The 19,732-nt window shown below is 46.2% G+C and overlaps 1 protein-coding gene across 1 annotated transcript; it reads left to right on the forward strand.

Annotated features, from left to right (window-relative positions):
• Nucleotides 1–10,026: 10,026 nt before the first annotated feature.
• Nucleotides 10,027–11,590, forward strand: LOC127331660 (GDSL esterase/lipase At2g23540). Its single transcript, XM_051357835.1, has 3 exons — nucleotides 10,027–10,357; nucleotides 10,509–10,888; nucleotides 10,973–11,590. The coding sequence occupies exons 1-3, from the start codon at nucleotides 10,087–10,089 to the stop codon at nucleotides 11,468–11,470; spliced, it is 1,149 nt and encodes a 382-aa protein (XP_051213795.1). The 5' UTR covers nucleotides 10,027–10,086; the 3' UTR covers nucleotides 11,471–11,590.
• Nucleotides 11,591–19,732: the final 8,142 nt, after the last annotated feature.

Consider the following 19,732-nt stretch of genomic DNA (forward strand, 5'->3'; position numbering starts at 1 on the left):
GAGTGTAGTGCGGCGCAACACCAGGGATTCCGGCGCCAACGTGGAACCTGCACAACACAACCAAAGTACTTTGCCCCAACGTAACAGTGAGGTTGTCAATCTCACCAGCTTGCTGTGAACAAAGGATTAACCATATTGTGTGGAAGATGATTGTTTGCGAAGAACAGTAAAGAACAAGTATTGCAGTAGATTGTATTTCAGATGTAAAGAATAGACCGGGGTCCACAGTTCACTAGCGGTGTCTCTACCATAAGATAAATAGCATGTTGGGTGAACAAATTACAGTTGGGCAATTGACAAATAAAGAAGGCATAACAATGCACATACATATATCATGATGAGTACTATGAGATTTAATCAGGGCATTACGACAAAGTACATAGACCGCCATCCAGCATGCATCTATGCCTAAAAAGTCCACTTTCAGGTTATCATCCGAACCCCTTCCGGTATTAAGTTGCAAGCAACAGACAATTGCATTAAGTATGGTGCGTAATGTAATCAACACAAAATATCCTTAGACAAAGCATCGATGTTTTATCCCTAGTGGCAACAGCACATCCACAACCTTAGAACTTTCTGTCACTGTCCCAGATTTGATGGAGGCATGAACCCACTATCGAGCATAAATACTCCCTCTTGGAGTCACAAGTATCAACTTGGCCAGAGCCTCTACTAGCAACGGAGAGCATGCAAGAACATAAACAACATATATGATAGATTGATAATCAACTTGACATAGTATTCAATATCCATCGGATCCCAACAAACACAACATGTAGGATTACAAAGAAACGATCTTGATCATGATAGGCAGCTCACAAGATCGAGCATGATAGCACAATTAGGAGAAGACGACCATCTAGCTACTGCTATGGACCCATGGTCCAGGGGTGAACTACTCACACATCAATCCGGAGGCGATCATGGGGATGAAGAGACCTCCGGGAGATGATTCCCCTCTCCGACAGGGTGCCGGAGGCGATCTCCTGAATCCCCCGAGATGGGATTGGCGGCGGCTGCGTCTCTGGAAGGTTTTCCGTATCGTGGCTCTCGTGACCGGGGTTTCGCGACGGAGGCTTTAAGTAGGCGGAAGGGTAGGTCAGGGGGCGTCACGAGGGGCCCACACGCTAGGGCCGCGCGGCCAGCACCTGGGCCGCGCCGCCCTGTTGTGTGGCCACCTCGTGGCCCCACTTCTTATCCTCTTCGGTCTTCTAGAAGCTTCGTGTGAAAATAGGACCCTGGGCGTTGATTTCATCCAATTCCGAGAATATTTCCTTACTAGGATTTCTGAAACCAAAAACAGCAGAAAACAGCAACTGGCTCTTCGGCATCTCATCAATAGGTTAGTGCCGGAAAATGCGTAATAACGACATATAATGTATATAAAACATGTGAGTATCATCATAAAAGTAGCATGGAACATAAGAAATTATAGATACGTTTGGGACGTATCAGAGATACCTTCGAGCACCCACACACCGGCAACAGTGCTAGGAAATAGCTTAGTAGTCGGAGGATGTGAATACCTTTTACCTTACCTCCCCGGCAACGGCGCCAGAAAATAGCTTGTTGCCGTGGGAGGAAATTCTCTGTGGTGTAACTTTCTTCAGATCCCTGGCAACGGCGCCAGAAAATAGCTTGATGTCTACGCACGCTTCTATTCCTGTAGACAGTGTTGGGCCTCCAAGAGCAGAGGTTTGTAGAACAGCAACAAGTTTCCCTTAAGTGAACCACCCAAGGTTTATCGAACTCAGGGAGGTAGAGGTCAAAGATATCCCTCTCAAGCAACCCTGCAATTACGATACAAGAAGTCTCTTGTGTCCCCAACACACCTAATACACTTGTCAGATGTATAGGTGCACTAGTTTGGCGAAGAGATAGTGAAATACAAGTGATATGGATGAATATAAGTAGCAATTGCAATCTGAAATAAATATGGCAGCAAGCGAACATGTAGCAGAACTTGTAGGAAACGGTGTTTCAATGCTTAGAAACAAGGCCTATGGATCATACTTTCACTAGTGGACACTCTCAACATTGCAATCATAATTGAATATAAATAAGCACTTCACTATGCTATTCTGAATTACTCTCTGGCGGGATAACGAACACTAATTCACCATGTAGGGCTGCAAAAGCAAACCTTAAATATGTATTCCCAAGTACTAATAAACACCCCACGCTGTCACTGTGAGCATTCATAGGAGGTACTAACACACCACAATTTCATAGAGACATCCAACTCAAATCATAACCTAGTGAACAAGTATTCCGTGAAATATAGCCTAAGAGACTCACACGGTGCACACACTGTCACCTTTACACACGTGGGACAAGGAGTCTCCGGAGATCACATAAGTAAAATCCACTTGAATAGCATAACGACATCTAGATTACAAAGCTCATCATATGGATCTCAATCATGTAAGGCAGCTCATGAGATCATTGTATTGAAGTACATGGGAGAGAGATTAACCACATAGCTACCGGTAAAGCCCTTAGCCTCGGGGGAGAACTACTCCCTCCTCATCATGGGAGACAGCAGCGGCGATGAAGATGGCGGTGGTGTCGATGGAGATGGCTTCCGGGGGCAATTCCCCGTCCCGACGGCGTGCCGGAACAGAGACTTCTGTCCCCCAAACTTGGCTTCGCGATGGCGGCGGCTGCGTAACTTTTCTCGTCTCGTGGCTTATCTCTTTATGGTTTTCGCGACGGAGGTAGTATATAGGCGGAAGGGCAGCCTCGGAGGCGGCGAAGGGGCCCCACACCATAGGCCGGCGCGGGCCCCATGCTGGCCGCGCCGCCCTATGATTACGGCCCCTCGTGGCCCCACTTCGTATGCTCTTCGGTCTTCTGGAAGCTCCGTGGAAAAATAAGACCCTGGGCGTTGATTTCGTCCAATTCCGAGAATATTTCCTTTGTAGGATTTCAGAAACCAAAAACAGCAGAAAACAGGAACTGGCGCTTCGGCATCTTGTTAATAGGTTAGTTCCAGAAAATGCATCAAAACGATATAAAGTATGAATAAAACATGTAGGTATTGTCATAAAACTAGCATGGAACATAAGAAATTATAGATACGTTGGAGACGTATCAATATTCAAGACCTTCTTTATCTTGGTGCTTCTCTCTCAAGGATTTCTCCATAGGTATGGTTGTCCATCCTTCTTCTCTAAAATGATTTTAAGATAAACAAATGAAGGAGAACACTTATAGAGACTTGCAAGAGGACTAAGCATGCATCAAAACAACTTATCTAATCATAATACAAGCATGCAAGCTCACTTAACATGTCATCTACAGCAGCAAAATACTCAACAAATACTCCACCAAACAAAAAAATCTACTTGGATAATCGGAGGAGTCACATACCGGAGAGCAAATGCTTCAAATTTTAGCAGGAAATATGGGCTGAGCAAGGAGATCAAAAATTCGCGAGGAAGAACAACAAAAACACGGATTTGAGCAATGGGGATGTGCTTTTTTGGGAGAGAGAGTGAAATGGCAGAGGAGAGAGCAAGTGGAGGGCCAGGGGGCCCCACACCTGGCCTTGGCGCGGCCTGGGTGCCACCCGCGCCACTACATGGTGTGGTCGGCTGGTGGGTCCCCCTGGGCGTCCCTAGGTGGCTCTCTGCCCCTTTTCATGCGTAAATTTTTTGTAGATGTTTTCTGAAATTTTTCGAGAAACTTTATTTTTGGGCATTTTTCAGAATTTGAATAATGATTCTAACACAGGAAAACAATTATGGAATGATGAAGAACAAATTCAAAACCAAACCTACAGCAACTCTAAGACATTCTAATATGAAATTAATCAATGGTACATAGGTGAAAACATAGTTTCATTCATTTAAAATTACTTTGTTAACAAGGTTGATCAAGTCTTGTTAGCAAAACAATTTCATATAAACAAAACATTGCATTTCACTATATGATTATGTTACCTCAGTCTTGACAGGCATAGTCCCAATCATGACAATATCATTCTCTTTCTTTGGCATGGGCAAAGGCAAATGAAATTTCCCAATTTGGATGGTCTCAATGTTAATAATTGAATTTAGACCATATTTCTTATCAATCTTCTTGGGAAAATAAACCGTGTGCTCTCTGTCATCAACATTGAAAGTTAATTTTCCTTGGTTGAAATCAATAATAGCCCCTGCAGTGTTAAGAAAAGGTCTCCCAAGAATAATAGACATATTATCATCTTCAGGCATTTTCAACACAACAAAGTCAGCTAATATCATACAATTATGAGCAACTTGAACAGGAACATCCTCACATATACCAACAGGAATAGTAGTAGACTTATCAGCCATTTGCAAGGATATATCAGTTGGTACTAATTTTTCTATATCAAGTCTCTTATAGAGAAAAAAATGGCATAACACTAACCCCTGCTCCCAAATCACACAAATCAGTTCTAACATAATTATTTTTGATGGATCATGGAATAGTGGGTATACCTGGATCTGCAAGCTTCTTTGGAACCTTGCCATTAAAAGAATAAATATCGAGCATAGTGGAGATTTCCTCATTTGGAATCTTCCTTTTATTAGAGACAATATCTTTCATATACTTTGAATAAGGAGGCAATTTAATAGCATCAGTCAAAGAAATTTGCAAAAACAAAGGTTTCATCCATTCACATAACTTGTTATAGTGTTCTTCTTCCTTTAATTTGTGTTTCTTATCAGGAAAACGCATTGGTTTTTGCACCCAAGGTTCTCTCTCACTACCATGTTTATTAGCAATGAAATCTTCCTGAGTGTACTTTGTATTCTTACTATGCTTTTCAGGTTCCTCTTCATTTTCTTCTTTATCGGAAGCATCATTTTTATCATTAGCACTTTCAGTTTCAGCATCAAAGATAGATATACTATTAGGATCTTTAGCAGGTTCAGAGGATTCTACAACAGTTTTATATTTCTTCTTCTTTTTCTTAGACTTAGTCCTAGTATCATCAGCTCGTTGAGAATCTTGTTCAATTCTCTTTGGATGTCCCTCGGGATATAAAGGATCCTGGGTAGAAACACCACTTCTAGTTCTTATTTCATAAGCATGTTTTTCCCTAGAAGCATTAACTAGCAAATCATTTTCCACTTTAGTGAGCTAATAAATTTGAGTTTGAACCATATGGAAATGTTTAATAAGCATTTTAACATCATTAGAGGTTCTTTCCACAATATCATGCAAATTAGCTAGCTCTAGAATTTTCCATTAGATGATTTTCCACTCTCTTATTAAAATTATCTTGCTTAACAATATAATTATCAAATTCATCTAAGCATTTATCAGGAGGTTTAAAGTAGGGAATATCTCTACTATCAAAACGTTGGAGAGAGTGTACCTCAATAGTGGAAGAACGAGGGATTGGCTTACATGATTCTTCTATAGGTGGTAGATTCTTCACATCTTCAGATTTGATACCCTTCTCCTTAAGAGATTTCTTGCCTTCCCTCATCACTTCATCATTTAATTCAATCATTCCCCTTTTCTTCGGTGTTGGTGTTGGCTCTGGTGTAGTCTAATCATCATAATTTTTTTCTTATTTTGGCCAATAATTCCTCAGCTTCAGCAGGAGTTCTTTTCCTGAAAACACAACCAACACAACTATCTAGGTATGTCCTAGATTCAACAGTTAGTCCATTATAGAATATATCAAGGAGCTCATTTTTAGCTAGTGGATGTCTAGGTAGTGCTCTAATTAAAGAACAAAATCTTGCCCAAGATTCAGGCAATCTCTCTCCTTCTACCTGCACAAAGTCAAAGATTTTCTGCAAAGCAGCATGTTGAGCACTAGTAGGAAAATATTTCTGAAAGAAGGCATTAACCAAATCAATAGGATTATCAATAGATCCATGAGATAAATTATCATACCAAATTTTAGCTGCTCCTTTCAGAGAGAAAGGGAAATTTTTAGTGACAAAGTAAGTGCGTATCTTAATATCATCGGAGAATAAATTGCTCAAAGTAGAGAATTCATTCATATGTTTCATAGCACTTTCATTTTCAGTACCACAAAAAATTTCTTTCTCAACAATAGATATGTAAGATAAATCCAGAGAGAAATTATAATCCTTATCTCTAATGTTTATGGAAGATGTGGCAAACTTAGCATCAGGAGATAAATTATATCTAACAGCTCGCCTTGCAAGGAGACTTTTAATAGCACTTGCATCTCTAGTAGCATGCCATTCTTCAAGGAAGTCATCATCAAGTTCAATATAAGGTTTATCAAGATCATCACTAGGATCCCCTCTAGGCTCGGGTGAATTAACAGGTGTAATAGTATTTTCAGTATTTTCTATTTGTTTAGCTCTAGCAATTGTAGTATCTAGGAAAGGACCTAACGAACCACTCTTCTCAAGCACAGTAGAAGCATCATCAAAATCATCATGAGCATTTTCAGATTCAGCAGATGTAGCAGTATGTGTAGCATGTGGATGTGGTGGAGTAAGAAGCTTACTCATAACAGATGGTGAATCAAGAGCAACAGATGTGTTCAGAGTTGTACCTCTTCTTGTAGTGGATGGCAATATAGGGAACTTCGATTCAGGAGCTTTCCCCATAATAAATAAATTGCAGCGAACAATATCACCTTCAAGTGGGCTTGTAAATAAAGCTATGCTCCCCAGCAAGGGCGCCAGAAAATAGTCTTGATGATCCACAAGTATAGGGGATCGCAACAGTCTTCGAGGGAAGTAAAACTCAAATTTATTGATTCGACACAAGGGGAGCCAAAGAATATTTATAAGCTTGAGTTGTCAATTCACTTGCACATGGAAATAAACTTGCTCGCAATAGTTTATCAGTAGTAACAGTTTATAGCAGTGGTAGTAGTGAAGTAACATCGGTAATAAAATAAAAATAGCAGTATCGATGATTGCAGTAGACAACAAGATAAAAATACTGTAGGCACATGGATGGATGAACGAGCGCTGCATGAATGAGATAGTTCATATAATAAGCAAGACGCGGGCATTGCAAATAATAATGGTAAAACCATCCTAGTATAAAATAACCATAGGCGTGTGTTCCTATTTAGTTCGTCCGTGCTCGCAATGAGAAACTTGAACAACATCTTTTGTCCTACCAGCCCGTTGCAGCGGGGCCTCAAGGGAATCTACTGGTAATTAAGGTACTCCTTTTAATAGAGTACCGGAGCAAAGCATTAACACTCCATGAACATACGTGATCCTCACATCATAGCCACCCCCTTCGGTTATCCCAATTATTATCACTTTGGGGCCTCGGGTTCGGGACAACGATATGTGTATACAACTTGCAGATATGATAAATAAACAATAATTATCCTCATGAAACAATAACATGTTCAGATCTGAGATCATGGCACTCGGACCTAAAGTGACAAGTATTAAGCATAACAAGTTGCAACAATGTCAAAAATAATAACACCGGATACTAGGCACTATGCCCATAACAATCTTATTGCTATTACATGAACAATCTCATCCAATCTCTACCATTCCCTACAGCCTACAACGGGGAATTACTCACACATGGATGGGGGAATCATGGATGGTTGATGGAGAGGCGTCGGTGATGGCGATGGTGATGATCTCCTCCAATTCTCCGTCCTTACAGGGTGCCAGAACGGAGTTTCTGTTTCCCGGATTGGGGTTTCTGGTGGTGGCGGAGCAGCGGAACTCTTTCTGGAAAAACGTCGACGAACCCCCCCTATGTTTTTAGGGTCAGAGGCTTAATATAGTCGGGAGGAGAGGTCGAGGGGGTGGCCGAGGCGGCAAAACCACCCCTAGGCACTGCCAAGCCTGGCCCGCGCCTAGGGCAGGTGTGGGTCCATCGTGGCCCCCCACTGTCTCGTCTTCTGACTCCGTGAGTCTTCGGGTGAAATATGGATTTTGCGATATTTTCCGGGAATTTTTCTAAAAGTTGGATTTCTGCAAAAAAAAACGAGACACTAGAGCAATTATGTTGAAAACAACGTTAGTCCGTGTTAGTTGCATTCAGAACACACAAATTAGAGGGAAAACAACAAAAAAAATGATCGGGAAATTAGATACATTTTGGACGTATCATGGGCACATGCCAAACATATTGTTAGCAATAAAAAGGAGGAATAGGGCAATGTTAATGTCGCAAGGGTTGTGGTGGCACCGTCCCTACAAGAATACCCCCATACTGGTTGGAGTTTTTGCAGCACAAGGGAAAAGTAACTGCAAAGGTTTTTGGCCAGCGGATAAGCATTTCCGACGGAAAACAAAGCTGACACTGAGATTTTCACCGTATTAGATCCCATACCGGTAGGTAAATATGCCGTGGCAGGTGGGGCAAGCCCAACACCATGTAATGTCTTGGTGGATTAAAGGAGGCACATGGTAGCACACCGTGGATTGTGAGCAGTGTTAATTGGGTCTCTTGATAGAGAATGTTCAACCGCATTCCGATGGCTGGTTAGGAATGTCTCACTAACTAGTCTGACCAATCACCTACTGGTCGATCCTTGCCTTGCTGTAAATTTATAGTTCGTCCTCCTTCCCGAAACCTTCGCGAGCGGTAAGCGGCGGCAGAGAAAGTCCGGGTTTCTGGTGGCGAGTAAAATATGGAACGTTAAGCACGGGGGAGGGGGTGGATATGTAAGCTACTTATTTATCTCGATCTAGTTTGATTCTTCAATCTCACAAATGTAATTTGGGGGTCTTCTCAGGAAGACGTAACGCCACACTGGATCAATGACCCAAACTAGAACGATGTCACTATGGCTTATCACTACAAAAGAAGATGTTTGTGTAGCCATATTCCCAGGCAGACTCATGGTGTTTGAGAGAAATCACACTAGTCGTAGCTTCTACAAATATCACTTCTTAACCTTGGAAAAGGAAATGGAGACCTATGTAGAAGGAAACCTATGTAGTGAGCGATTGCTCTAAGCATGAAGAATTGGAGATGGAAGCAAGGCAGTAAGCCAAAGTAGATCTTGGCCATTCACTAGACGCAATTCGGGGAACCTGTGAGGGTGGGTGATGTTAGATGGTATATCGATTGGAATTATTGTTGTTTAAAGAGGCATTGCAATTCGGATGTAGAATTTTCTCCCAGTCATTTTGATATATTATGCGTATTTTTTCGACTTCGTACGCAGCTAGAAAAGTCATTTGAAGATTTCATGTTTTTTTTTTTGCAAAATACATCGAAATTCATGTTTTCCAATTTTTCCTATAAGTATACCACTTAATATAAGTATAGTTCAAAGATATTTTTTTTTAAGTTTTTATAATTTTCTGTGATTTTTTGAAAACTAAAAAAGGCGACCCGGGGTTCGTGGATGGTTGAAAAAACTTCTGTGGCGCATCCAGCTCCATGCGCCACATAAATACTCAGAATTAGTCAACCCAATAATTGGTCGCGAACCTCACCAGATTTATGTGGCGCATGAAGAGTGGGTGCATCACAGAAATGCCAAATTTTCTGGCGCATGGAGATTGGTGCATCACAGAAATTTCCAATTTAGTGGCCCACGTGCCTGGGTGTGCCATAAATTTTTTTTAGTGCCCCATGGTTATTTCTTGCGCCACAGAATACATTTCTACTTATAAAGATTTTCCTAGTAGTGTAAACTGGTCCATAGTGTATCCCAAATCCTACATCACCCATCCATTCCCACAAACTGCAAACCCCACAGAAACCATCTGCAACAACGACGAGAGTACGTCTTTCCCATGTAAGGCATGCATCGTTTGGTTATTTCAGGCCACCTAAACTTCGACCCAACGACTCCAGCAGAGGAAAAAAGGCGCCGCTTTTCGGTCGTCCAACGCGCATCAACCATCGTTGCTGACTAAAGTAGTCGCATCTCCAAGAGTCCAGGTATACGTGCAGGAGAGCTGCGACGAGAGTGACTGAGAGCCATGTTCGCTTAACTACCATATCTAGCACTGTCCACCGCAGCAGGCGTCAAACCAAACCCTCCACTCAGACTCAGCTTCCATATCAAGCCCGCCCACGGCACACCAAAGACCAAACCCTCCACAGTTCCTGCAGCCTCTCGTGCCAGTTCAGCTCAGTGCCTGCTGTCGGTGTAGCTCCATCTGCATCTGCTACATGGAGAGATCGATGGCTTGGGCGGCGGTGGCGATGGCGGTGCTGTGCTTGACGGCAGCGGCGGTGAGGGTAGGAGCGGATGACGTCGTGGACGAGGACTCGCCCGGGGCGTCCTTCATCTTCGGGGACTCGTTGGTCGACGCCGGGAACAACAACTACCTCTCGACGCTCTCCAAGGCCGATATGAACCCCAACGGGATCGACTTCGCGGCCTCCGGTGGCACGCCCACCGGCCGGTTCACCAACGGCAGGACCATCGCCGACATCATCGGTAAACAATCTAGGAGCTTCAATATTGATCAGTCTTTGTAACCTGAATACATTACTAGTGTCAACTGAACATTAGTCGCCATCAGTTTGTTTTTGTAGGAACCAATTAAGTTACCATCACTCTGTCACTTACATGCACATTCCATTTTCAGGGGAGATGCTTGGGCAGGCGGACTACTCGCCGCCGTTTCTGGCCCCGAACACGACGGGCGGCGCGCTGCTCAACGGCGTGAACTACGCGTCGGGCGGCGCGGGGATCCTGAACGGGACGGGCAGGGTGTTCGTGAACCGGATCAGCATGGACATCCAGATAGACTACTTCAACATCACGAGGCGGCAGCTGGACGACCTGCTGGGCAAGGCCAAGGCCAAGGAGTTCATCCAGAGGAAGGCCATCTTCTCCATCACCGTCGGCTCCAACGACTTCCTCAACAACTACCTCATGCCCGTGCTCTCCGCCGGCACCCGCGTCGCCGAGTCCCCCGACGGCTTCATCAACGACCTCATCATCCACCTCCGCGAGCAGCTCACGGTACGTAACTGGCCCTTGATTTCATCTGCTCGACAATGGCGTATGTACGTGCATGGTCATGATCAGTAACATATGGATATGCAGAGACTGCACGCGCTGGACGCGAGGAAGTTCGTGGTGGCCAACGTGGGCCCGCTGGGGTGCATCCCGTACCAGAAGACGCTGAACCGCGTCGGGGACAACGAGTGCGTGAAGCTGCCCAACACGCTCGCCGCGCAGTACAACGGCCGGCTCCGGGACCTCCTCATCGAGCTCAACGGCGGCAGCGACGGCACCGGCGGGCTCCCCGGCGGGAGGTTCTGCCTGGCGAACGTGTACGACCTGGTGATGGAGCTGATCGCCAACCACCAGAAGTACGGGTTCAAGACGGCGAGCGTGGCGTGCTGCGGCAACGGCGGGCGGTACGCCGGGATCGTGCCGTGCGGGCCGCAGTCGAGCATGTGCGACGACCGGCAGAACCACGTCTTCTGGGACCCCTACCACCCCAGCGAGAAGGCCAACCTGCTGCTCGCAAAGTACATCGTCGACGGCGACAGCAAGTACATCTCGCCCATGAACCTCAGGAAGCTCTTCAAGCTCTAGATTTGGTCCGGTCTAGCTTCGGTTGGGTGACATGCTTTTTGGGATGTGATTAGTTGGCGTGTAATTGGAAACATTTATATTGTTATGAAGTGAAGACGGTGCACCTCCGATTGCGCATGGCTTGAATCTTGTCGCTGCTCAAATTTAAACACACGCGGGTCTTTTTGTTCCCGTCTCCGTCACTTGTACAAGTGTGCTGCCTAGGGCCAGCAGAAGGAATAAAGTGACTCACAATTCCTAAAAACTTTCACTAAAGACTGCTAGAAAGCAAGATCAAGAGATTTTGCAAAGCTGGTAGCCCAGAACAGACTGCAGCAAGTGGAAGCAAACTTGGTGCACATGAGCATCAGTGTTCCTGATTTTTTAAAATATTTAAAAATTGTACTTTTATGTTTTAAAAATGTATTAAATTTAGTCCATAAATGCATACACATGTTCTGAATACTCGTGCGAAGTTTTGGTAGAAATTGCGTAGTATTTGAGCTACAGGGAAAAAATAAATTTGTGGCTATGTATAGGGGCATATATTTGTCAAGAATTTGTCTTATTTGTATAGTTCAAAATGCAACATATTTTTCTCCAAAATTTCTACCGTACCTTCGGAATGTTTATATATATATATATATATATATATATATATATATATATATATATATGCGTATTTAATTTCAATTTTTTAAAATTCAAGAAATATGATTTCCAAAACTCACTAGTGGAAAACAGGGCTTCCGTGGGAGCCTTTTGTCGCGGGCGCGCCTGCACCCGCGACAAATGGCCTGGCCACGTCGCCCCGAAACCATGTGGAGCGCGCGGAGGCTTTTGTCGCGGCCTTTTGTCGCGGGCCGTATTACGACCCGCGACAAATGGGGTTGGAGCGACGTGGCCACCCCTTTTGTCGGGGGTCGTAATACGGCCCGCGACAAAATGTCCCCCCCCTATATATATAGAAGCAGCCAGCCACCCCCCCACCTCATTTTTTCCTTGGTGGTGAAGGTGGAGGTGTATGCTAGCTCATTTTTTCTACATGTGCACAAGAGGTGTTTGATGGAATGCTTGTGAGAGGGATGCCACTTGGTTTTATTTGATAAGATTTCTCCTCTTTTTGATCCAAAAAGGTTAGCAACTATTTTCTCGACTATATATATATGCATAGTCCGTACAATACTAATTTTAGCAAGGTGATTGCATCTGATACATATATAATTGTACTTATGATGCAGATGAGTCATCCATGGATGTACGGTAACCGATGTGCTCCCGCTTTCGTAGAGGGCGTGAATTCTTTCCTCGCTTGTGGCCGAGGCCAACAAGTCGAAGCAAGGTTTTATGTGCTGTCCATGTCTAAAATGTAAGAACGAGAAGGATTACTCTTGCTCAAGAGATATTAAGAGCCACCTGCTTCGGTTTGGGTTCATGTCCAGTTATAATGTTTGGACCAAGCACGGAGAAGAAGGGGTTATGATGGAAGACGGCGATGAGGAAGAAGATAATGATGAGAAGTATCGATCTATGTTCTCTCGAATGCTTTGATACCGCAATGGACGACAATGAAGAAGAAGGAGGTGAAGAATGTGCATCGATGATCCCGTTGATGATGATCTTCGTCGGGCCATTTACGATGCAAGAAGAGATCGTGACACGGATAAGGAGAGGTTGCGGTTCGACAAGATGTTAGAGGACCACCACAAATTGTTGTACCCAGGTTGTGAAGATGGGCATAGAAAGCTGGGTAGCATATTGGAATTGCTGAAATGGAAGGCAGAGGTCGGTGTGACTGACTCGGGATTTGAGAAATTGATGATAATATTAAAGAAGCTGTTTCCAAGAAATAATGAATTGCCCGTCATGACATATGAAGCAAAGATCCTTGTCTGCCCTCTAGGATTAGATGCGTAAGATACATGCATGCATTAATGACCGTATCCTCTACCGCGGTGAGAAGTACGAGAATTTGAATAAATGCCCGATATGTGGTGCATTGCGGTATAAGATCGTAAAAGATGACCCTGGTGATGTTGAGGACGAGCCACCCAGAAGAGGGTTCCTGCGAAGGTGATGTGGTATGCTCCAATAATACCACGGTTGAAACGTTTGTTCAGAAACAAAGAGCATGCCAAGTTGTTGCGATGGCACATGGAAGAACGTAAGAAAGACGCGATGTTGAGGCACCCCGCTGATGGTCGGCAAGTGGAGAAACATCGGGAGAGAGTTTCCGGATTTTGCGGGTGAGGCAAGGAACTTATACTTTGGTCTAAGTACAGATGGCATGAATCCTTTTGGGGAGCAGAGCTGCAGTCACAACACTGGCCCGTGACTCTATGTATCTACAACCTTCCTCCTTGGTTGTGCATGAAGCGGAAGTTCATTATGATGCCGGTGCTTATCCAAGGCCCAAAGCAACCGGCAACGACATTGATGTGTACCTAAGGCCATTAGTCGATGAACTTTTGGAGTTGTGGGCCAAACCAGGTGTACGTGTGTGGGATGAGCACACGGAGCAAGAATTTGACCTACGAGCGTTGCTATTCGTAACCATCAATGATTGGCCTGCTCTCAAGAACATTTCAGACAGACGAACAAAGGATACAATGCATGCACACACTGTTTAGATGAGACTGAAAGTAAATATTTGGGAAAAAGCAGAAAAGTTGTGTACCCGTTCAATCGTCGTTTCCTTCCGCGCAAGCATCCCTTAAGGAAAAAGGCAAGCATTTCGATGGCGAGGCAGACCGCCGTCCGAAGCCTGTCCCCGTAGTGGTGCCGATATATTTGACATGGTCAAGGATTTAAATGTTATCTTTGGAAAGGGTCCAGCAACGACCTGTTCCGAAAGACGATGACGGACACGCGCCCATGTGGAAGAAGAAATCTATTTTCTCGGGAGCTAGAATATTGGAAAGTCCTCGAAGTCCGCTCTCGCAATCGACGTGATGCACCTGACCAAGAATCTTTGTGTGAATATTCTAGGTTTTCGGGCGTGTATGGAAAGACAAAAGATACAACGAAGCACGGGAGGACCAGGAACTTCATAAAGGACGAAACGGCAATCATCCAGGGCGCTTTGTAGGGCCTGCCACCTATGCTCTTACCAAACAAGAGAAGGAGATCTTTTTTGAAGCCCTATTCAGTATCAAGGTTCCGTCTGGTTTCTCGTCGAATATAAAGGGGATAGTAAATATGAAGGAGAAAAAATTCCAGAACCCGAAGTCCCATGACTGTCACGTGCTTATGACACAATTGCTTCCGATTGCATTGAGGGGACTTCTACCAGAAAATGTTCGACTAGCCATTGTGAAGATATGTGCATTCTGAACGCAATTTCTCGAAGGTAATGGATCCGTAAACTTTGTCGATTACAGAAGATGTGGTCCAATGTCTTGTCGCCTTCGAGTTGTTGTTCCCACCATCCTTCTTCAATATTATGACGCACCTCCTCGTTCACCTAGTTGAAGAGATTAGAATTCTCGGTCCTGTATTTCTACACAATATGTTCCCCTTCGAGAGGTTCATGGGAGTCTTAAAGAAATATGTTCATAACCGAGCTAGGCCGGAAGGAAGTATCTCAAAGGGCTACGGAACTGAGGAGGTCATTGAGTTTTGTGTTGACTTTCTTCACGACCTTAAGCCGATTGGTGTTCCCGAATCTCGGTATGAGGGGAGGCTGACTGGAAAAGGCACACTAGGAAGGAAAGCAACGGTGTGGAGGGACAAGATTTCTTTCAATCAAGCGCACTACACGCTTCTATACAATTCCAGCTTGGTGGCTCCGTACATCGAGAAACATAAGAATGTTTTACGAGAAATAAACCGGGCCAGCCCGAGTCCTTGATTACAAGTCAACACATGAATACCTTCGGCAGTTGGTTGCAAAGACATCTCATTAATGACCCATCTGCGGTGGAGCAGCTGTACTTGTTGGCCAGGTTACCATCTTCAAACATATGTGCATTCCAAGGGTACGAGATAAATGGGAATACATTTTACACGATCGACCAAGATAAAAAGAGCACCAACCAAAACAGCGGTGTCCGCTTCGATGCAACAGACGAGAATGGGCAGACCACCACATATTATGGATACATAGAGGAGATATGGGAACTTGACTATGGTCCCACTTTTAAGGTCCCTTTGTTTCGGTGCAAATGGGTGAAGCTCAGCGCTATACATATTGACGATAAGTACGGTATGATAACAGTGGATCCCAACAATCTTGCGTACTGGACGAGCCTTTTGTCCTAGCCACGAGGTGGCTCAAGTTTTCTACGTGAAGGACATGTCTAGCAAATCAAGAAAAAGAAATCAACAAAAGAATACATCAATCGAGGAGCCAAAGCGCCACATAGTTCTTTCGGGGAAAAGAAACATCGTGGGAGTGGATGACAAGACAGACATGTCAGAAGATTATAATAAGTTTAAAGAAATTCCGCCCTTCACGGTGAAAATTGACCCAAGCATCTTGCTAAATGATGAAGATTCTCCATGGCTACGGCGTAGAAGATCACAACACTAGATGGCGATGTAATAATGTATTCTTCATATATAGTTCCCAAGACAATCTCTACATTTATGTAATAATGAAGATTAAACTCGTGCTTGGCTTGTTGATCTCGCTTGGCAAGGCGTATCGATGCTCCTTTTATAGGCACGGCACCGCTTCTACTTTGTCTTATTCCTTCGACAGGCCGTCGTGCGCTACATGCTTTATCTCATCGAGCAGTGCGTCCACCCACGCGTCCTTATCCTGCCGACAGCTTTAGTCGCGGTTGCAGCCACCAACCGTGACAAAAGGTTACCGACACATCCTTATTATCCTGCCGACATCTTTAGTCGCGGTTGCAGCCACCAACCGTGACAAAAGGCCCTCCTAGATAAGCCTCCCGGTCTTTTGTCGCGGTTTGAGCCTCCACCCGGGATGAAAGTTTCGCGCGCCACTTCGTTCCCGCCTATTTTCTTCCCGCATTCCCGCCATTTTTCCACTATATATATGTAGGCTTGGACTCTCATATCTGCAAACCTCATCACTCTCTCCCATGGCTTCCATCGTATGTCTAACACCCCGGGAGGCGGAGGCGCTTTGCGCCTCGAACTACCCCTGCCCGCCCGGCTACCGCGTCCCGACCGGCTGGTTGCTGAGCGTCGGAGGCGTACCGGTCCCTCCTATCCCGGTAGGTGTGCCACGCGCGTTGGCCAGCACGAACCTCTACTAGTTCGAGCTCTCGCCGGAGCAGCGGAGGAGTCCCCGTGGCATCCCGACTACAGCCCGACTTGGGACAGCTTCTTCATCAATCAGCGTGAGAGGGCGGTTGCAGTACGAGGAGGACGGCCCGCCTCCTTCGAACTTCAACGAGGCCGGCCGTCGGATGTGGTGGCGCGGCCGGACTCTCCAGAGCGTCCTGGCCTATCGTGGCCCCCGCTGCGCTACCCTCAATCCCAGCCCACGCGTGGTCATCCGCCGAGGTTCGACAACCGCGACCCCGATGCTAGCGACGATGACGTCGGCGACTTTGATGACTACAGTGGCGACGTGTATAGGACTAGGCACGACTATGATTGAATGGCTCCAACATTCGAATCTAGCCATGTATCTTATTTTTCAGTTGAGCTCTGTACTTTAATTTCAGTTCAATCGTAATAAATTTCGTGTCAACCACTTTATTGAACAAAAACAACCGACAACGACTTTATAAACTAAATTTAAACTAATAGAACCGACAACGACTTTATTGAAATTACAATAAAATAGATAAATTACTAGTCTAGTCTCTACTCGTCGTCGGAGGTTGTCTCCGTCCAAAGTCATCCCACCGAGGGTCGTTTTCGGTCCAAGTTGTATTCGAGTTCTCGAGCTCGAAGGCGGCGACGGCCCGACGGTGGCGCCTGTTGGACCTGCGTTGTGCCCTAAGGTTAGCAAAGAACGCGTCGGGGGACCGCGCCCTCCACCGGCGCATCAACCGCTCGTCGCGCTCGGCGATGGCGATCTGCGCCGCACTGGCGATGCCGGCGACGGTCCTCGTCGGTGACGAGGCACGGCGGTGGCGCGAGGAACTCCGCCTCCTCTAGCGATTCAACATCCGGGAAGTTCATGTCGTGCCCTGGCCGCCGAAAGCGCCACGCCGCCGCGTCGTAAGCGCGCGCCGCCTCCTCCGGCGTGTTGTACGTGCCGAGGGTGAGGCGGAAGCCACCGCGCGTATCTCGGCGGTGAACCTACCGCTCGGACGCACTCGAACGCCACGGAAACCGGACGCCCTCGACGACATGGAGGCATCCCGGAGATGAATGAGCGGAGGCGGTGGCGACGTGTGGTTGCGCCCGCACTCGTCGCTCTATATAGCGCACGCGGGCATGGCACGTGTCGGCGGTGGCTACACGTCGCACGCCGGCATCGGCGGGGCGAGGCACGTGTCGGCCGGTGGCTACACGTCGCACGCCGGCGTCGGCGGAGCGAGGCACGTGGAAGCGGTGGCGACACGTGGCACGGGACGCGACACGAGTGGCACGGCGGCGGTGCACAGGTGAAACCTTGGTTCTCTCTAGCTAGGTCTTCTTTTTACCAAGTATACTGAACTGATTGTGAAATTAAATTATCCAAAGCAATAAGAGAGTAATCTGCTCCTTATTTACAAGTTTTTTTTGAAAGCGTAGAACTTGTATTTAACCAAGTAGGAAAACAAGACAGTACGATTACAAATACAAGAAGAAAAGAACAATGAGGATACAAAGTCCGCCATCTTCCTCGTTTCCACCGGAGACCAAAGTCCTCCAACGCCGGTAGAGACGGCGGAGAAGAACAGCGCCCAAGTGGCAAACCCTAGGAGCAGGATGAGCTCCATGCCCGAAGGCAAAAACAACCCGCAGCTAGAAACATAGAAAAGGGGTCCGAGGGATCGATCCTCGTCCAACGGCTCCCGGCCGTTGGATTCACTTGCCACGGATCAGCCGGAGCCGTTGGATTCACTTGCCACGGATCAGCCCCACACCCTTTTGTCGCGGGTGGTGGCTCGACCCGCGACAAAAGGGGTCTTTTGTCGCGGGTCGAGCCACCACCCGCGACAAAAGGGGTGGGGTATATAACCTCCGCGTCACGGGCGGAGCAACCACCCGCGACATTGGAGGCCAACCCTAGACCAAAAAGCGCCGCCAGCTGCCGGATTTTCTAGCCGCCGCCGCCGCCCCACCTCCGGCCATCGGGGAAGAGCTCTGCGCCGCGCCTCCGTCCCTGGAGCTCCTCTCGCCGCCGCGCACCTCGAGCTCCTCCGCGAGAGCTCCTCTGCGCGCCGCCGCCGCGCGCCGCCGCCTCGCGACCTCCCTGCCGCCGCGCCACCGCCTCCTCGCGACCTCCTTCGCCGCCGCGTCGCGCGCCTCGACAGTGTAGCCACCGGCGTGGCATTGCGGCCGCGCGCGCCGTCGCCCCTTTTTTTTTATTTCTTAGTTTTCTTGTTAATTAGTTTTTTATGTATTTAATTGGTTAGTTTTTAAGTTAGTTAGTAATTTAGTTAGTTAATAATTTAGTTTATGTATTAAGTTAGTTAATTAGTTTTCTTGTTAATTAGTTTTTATGTATTTAATTGGTTAGTTTTTAAGTTAGTTAGTAATTTAGTTAGTTAATAATTTAGTTTATGTATTAAGTTACGGAAATGCAATTTTGATCTCAGGTGTATATGCTCCTGCCACCGAGAAAAACATTTTAAAATATCACAAAAATTTGTAGTTTAAATTTTGTAAGTACTTTGTTGTAATTAGTTAGTTTATTTTTGTTAAATGTAATTAGTTAGTTCAAATTTGTAGTTTAAATTTTGTTGTAACCGCCGCCGACACACCCCTCTCGCAAACACCCGCCGACACACCCCTCTCGCAAACACACCGCTCTCGCAAACACCGCCGAGACCCCTCTCGCAAACACACCGCTCTCGCAAACACCCGCCGACACCCCTCTCGCAAACACACCGCTCTCGCAAACACCCGCCGAGACCCCTCTCGCAAACAACTGACGTCGACTCCCTCCCCCCTCGCAAAAACCCGTCGCCGACACCCTCCCCCTCTCGCAAACACGCGCACTCTCCATCTCGCAAACACGCGCCGACACCCCTCTCCCTCTCGCAAACACGCGCCGCCGACACCCTCTCCCTCTCGCAAACACGCGTCGCCGACACCCCTCTCCCTCTCGCAAACACGTGTCGCCGATTAGGGTTAGGGTTTGGTTTGTGTTTGATTAGGGTTAGGGTTTGGTTTGTGTTTGAACATTTACTTATCGATTTAATTCTT

Source organism: Lolium perenne, chromosome 2 (genome assembly GCF_019359855.2).
Source record: "Lolium perenne isolate Kyuss_39 chromosome 2, Kyuss_2.0, whole genome shotgun sequence".
In the NCBI taxonomy this organism is placed as follows: domain Eukaryota; kingdom Viridiplantae; phylum Streptophyta; class Magnoliopsida; order Poales; family Poaceae; genus Lolium; species Lolium perenne.

Bases quoted from the DNA above. Each gene is read 5' to 3' on its own strand.
- LOC127331660 (XM_051357835.1), top strand. From the start codon at position 10,087: ATGGAGAGATCGATGGCTTGGGCGGCGGTGGCGATGGCGGTGCTGTGC. The intron at 10,358-10,508 runs GTAAACAATCTA...TTCCATTTTCAG, and splicing joins GACCATCGCCGACATCATCG to GGGAGATGCTTGGGCAGGCG. The intron at 10,889-10,972 runs GTACGTAACTGG...ATGGATATGCAG, and splicing joins ACCTCCGCGAGCAGCTCACG to AGACTGCACGCGCTGGACGC.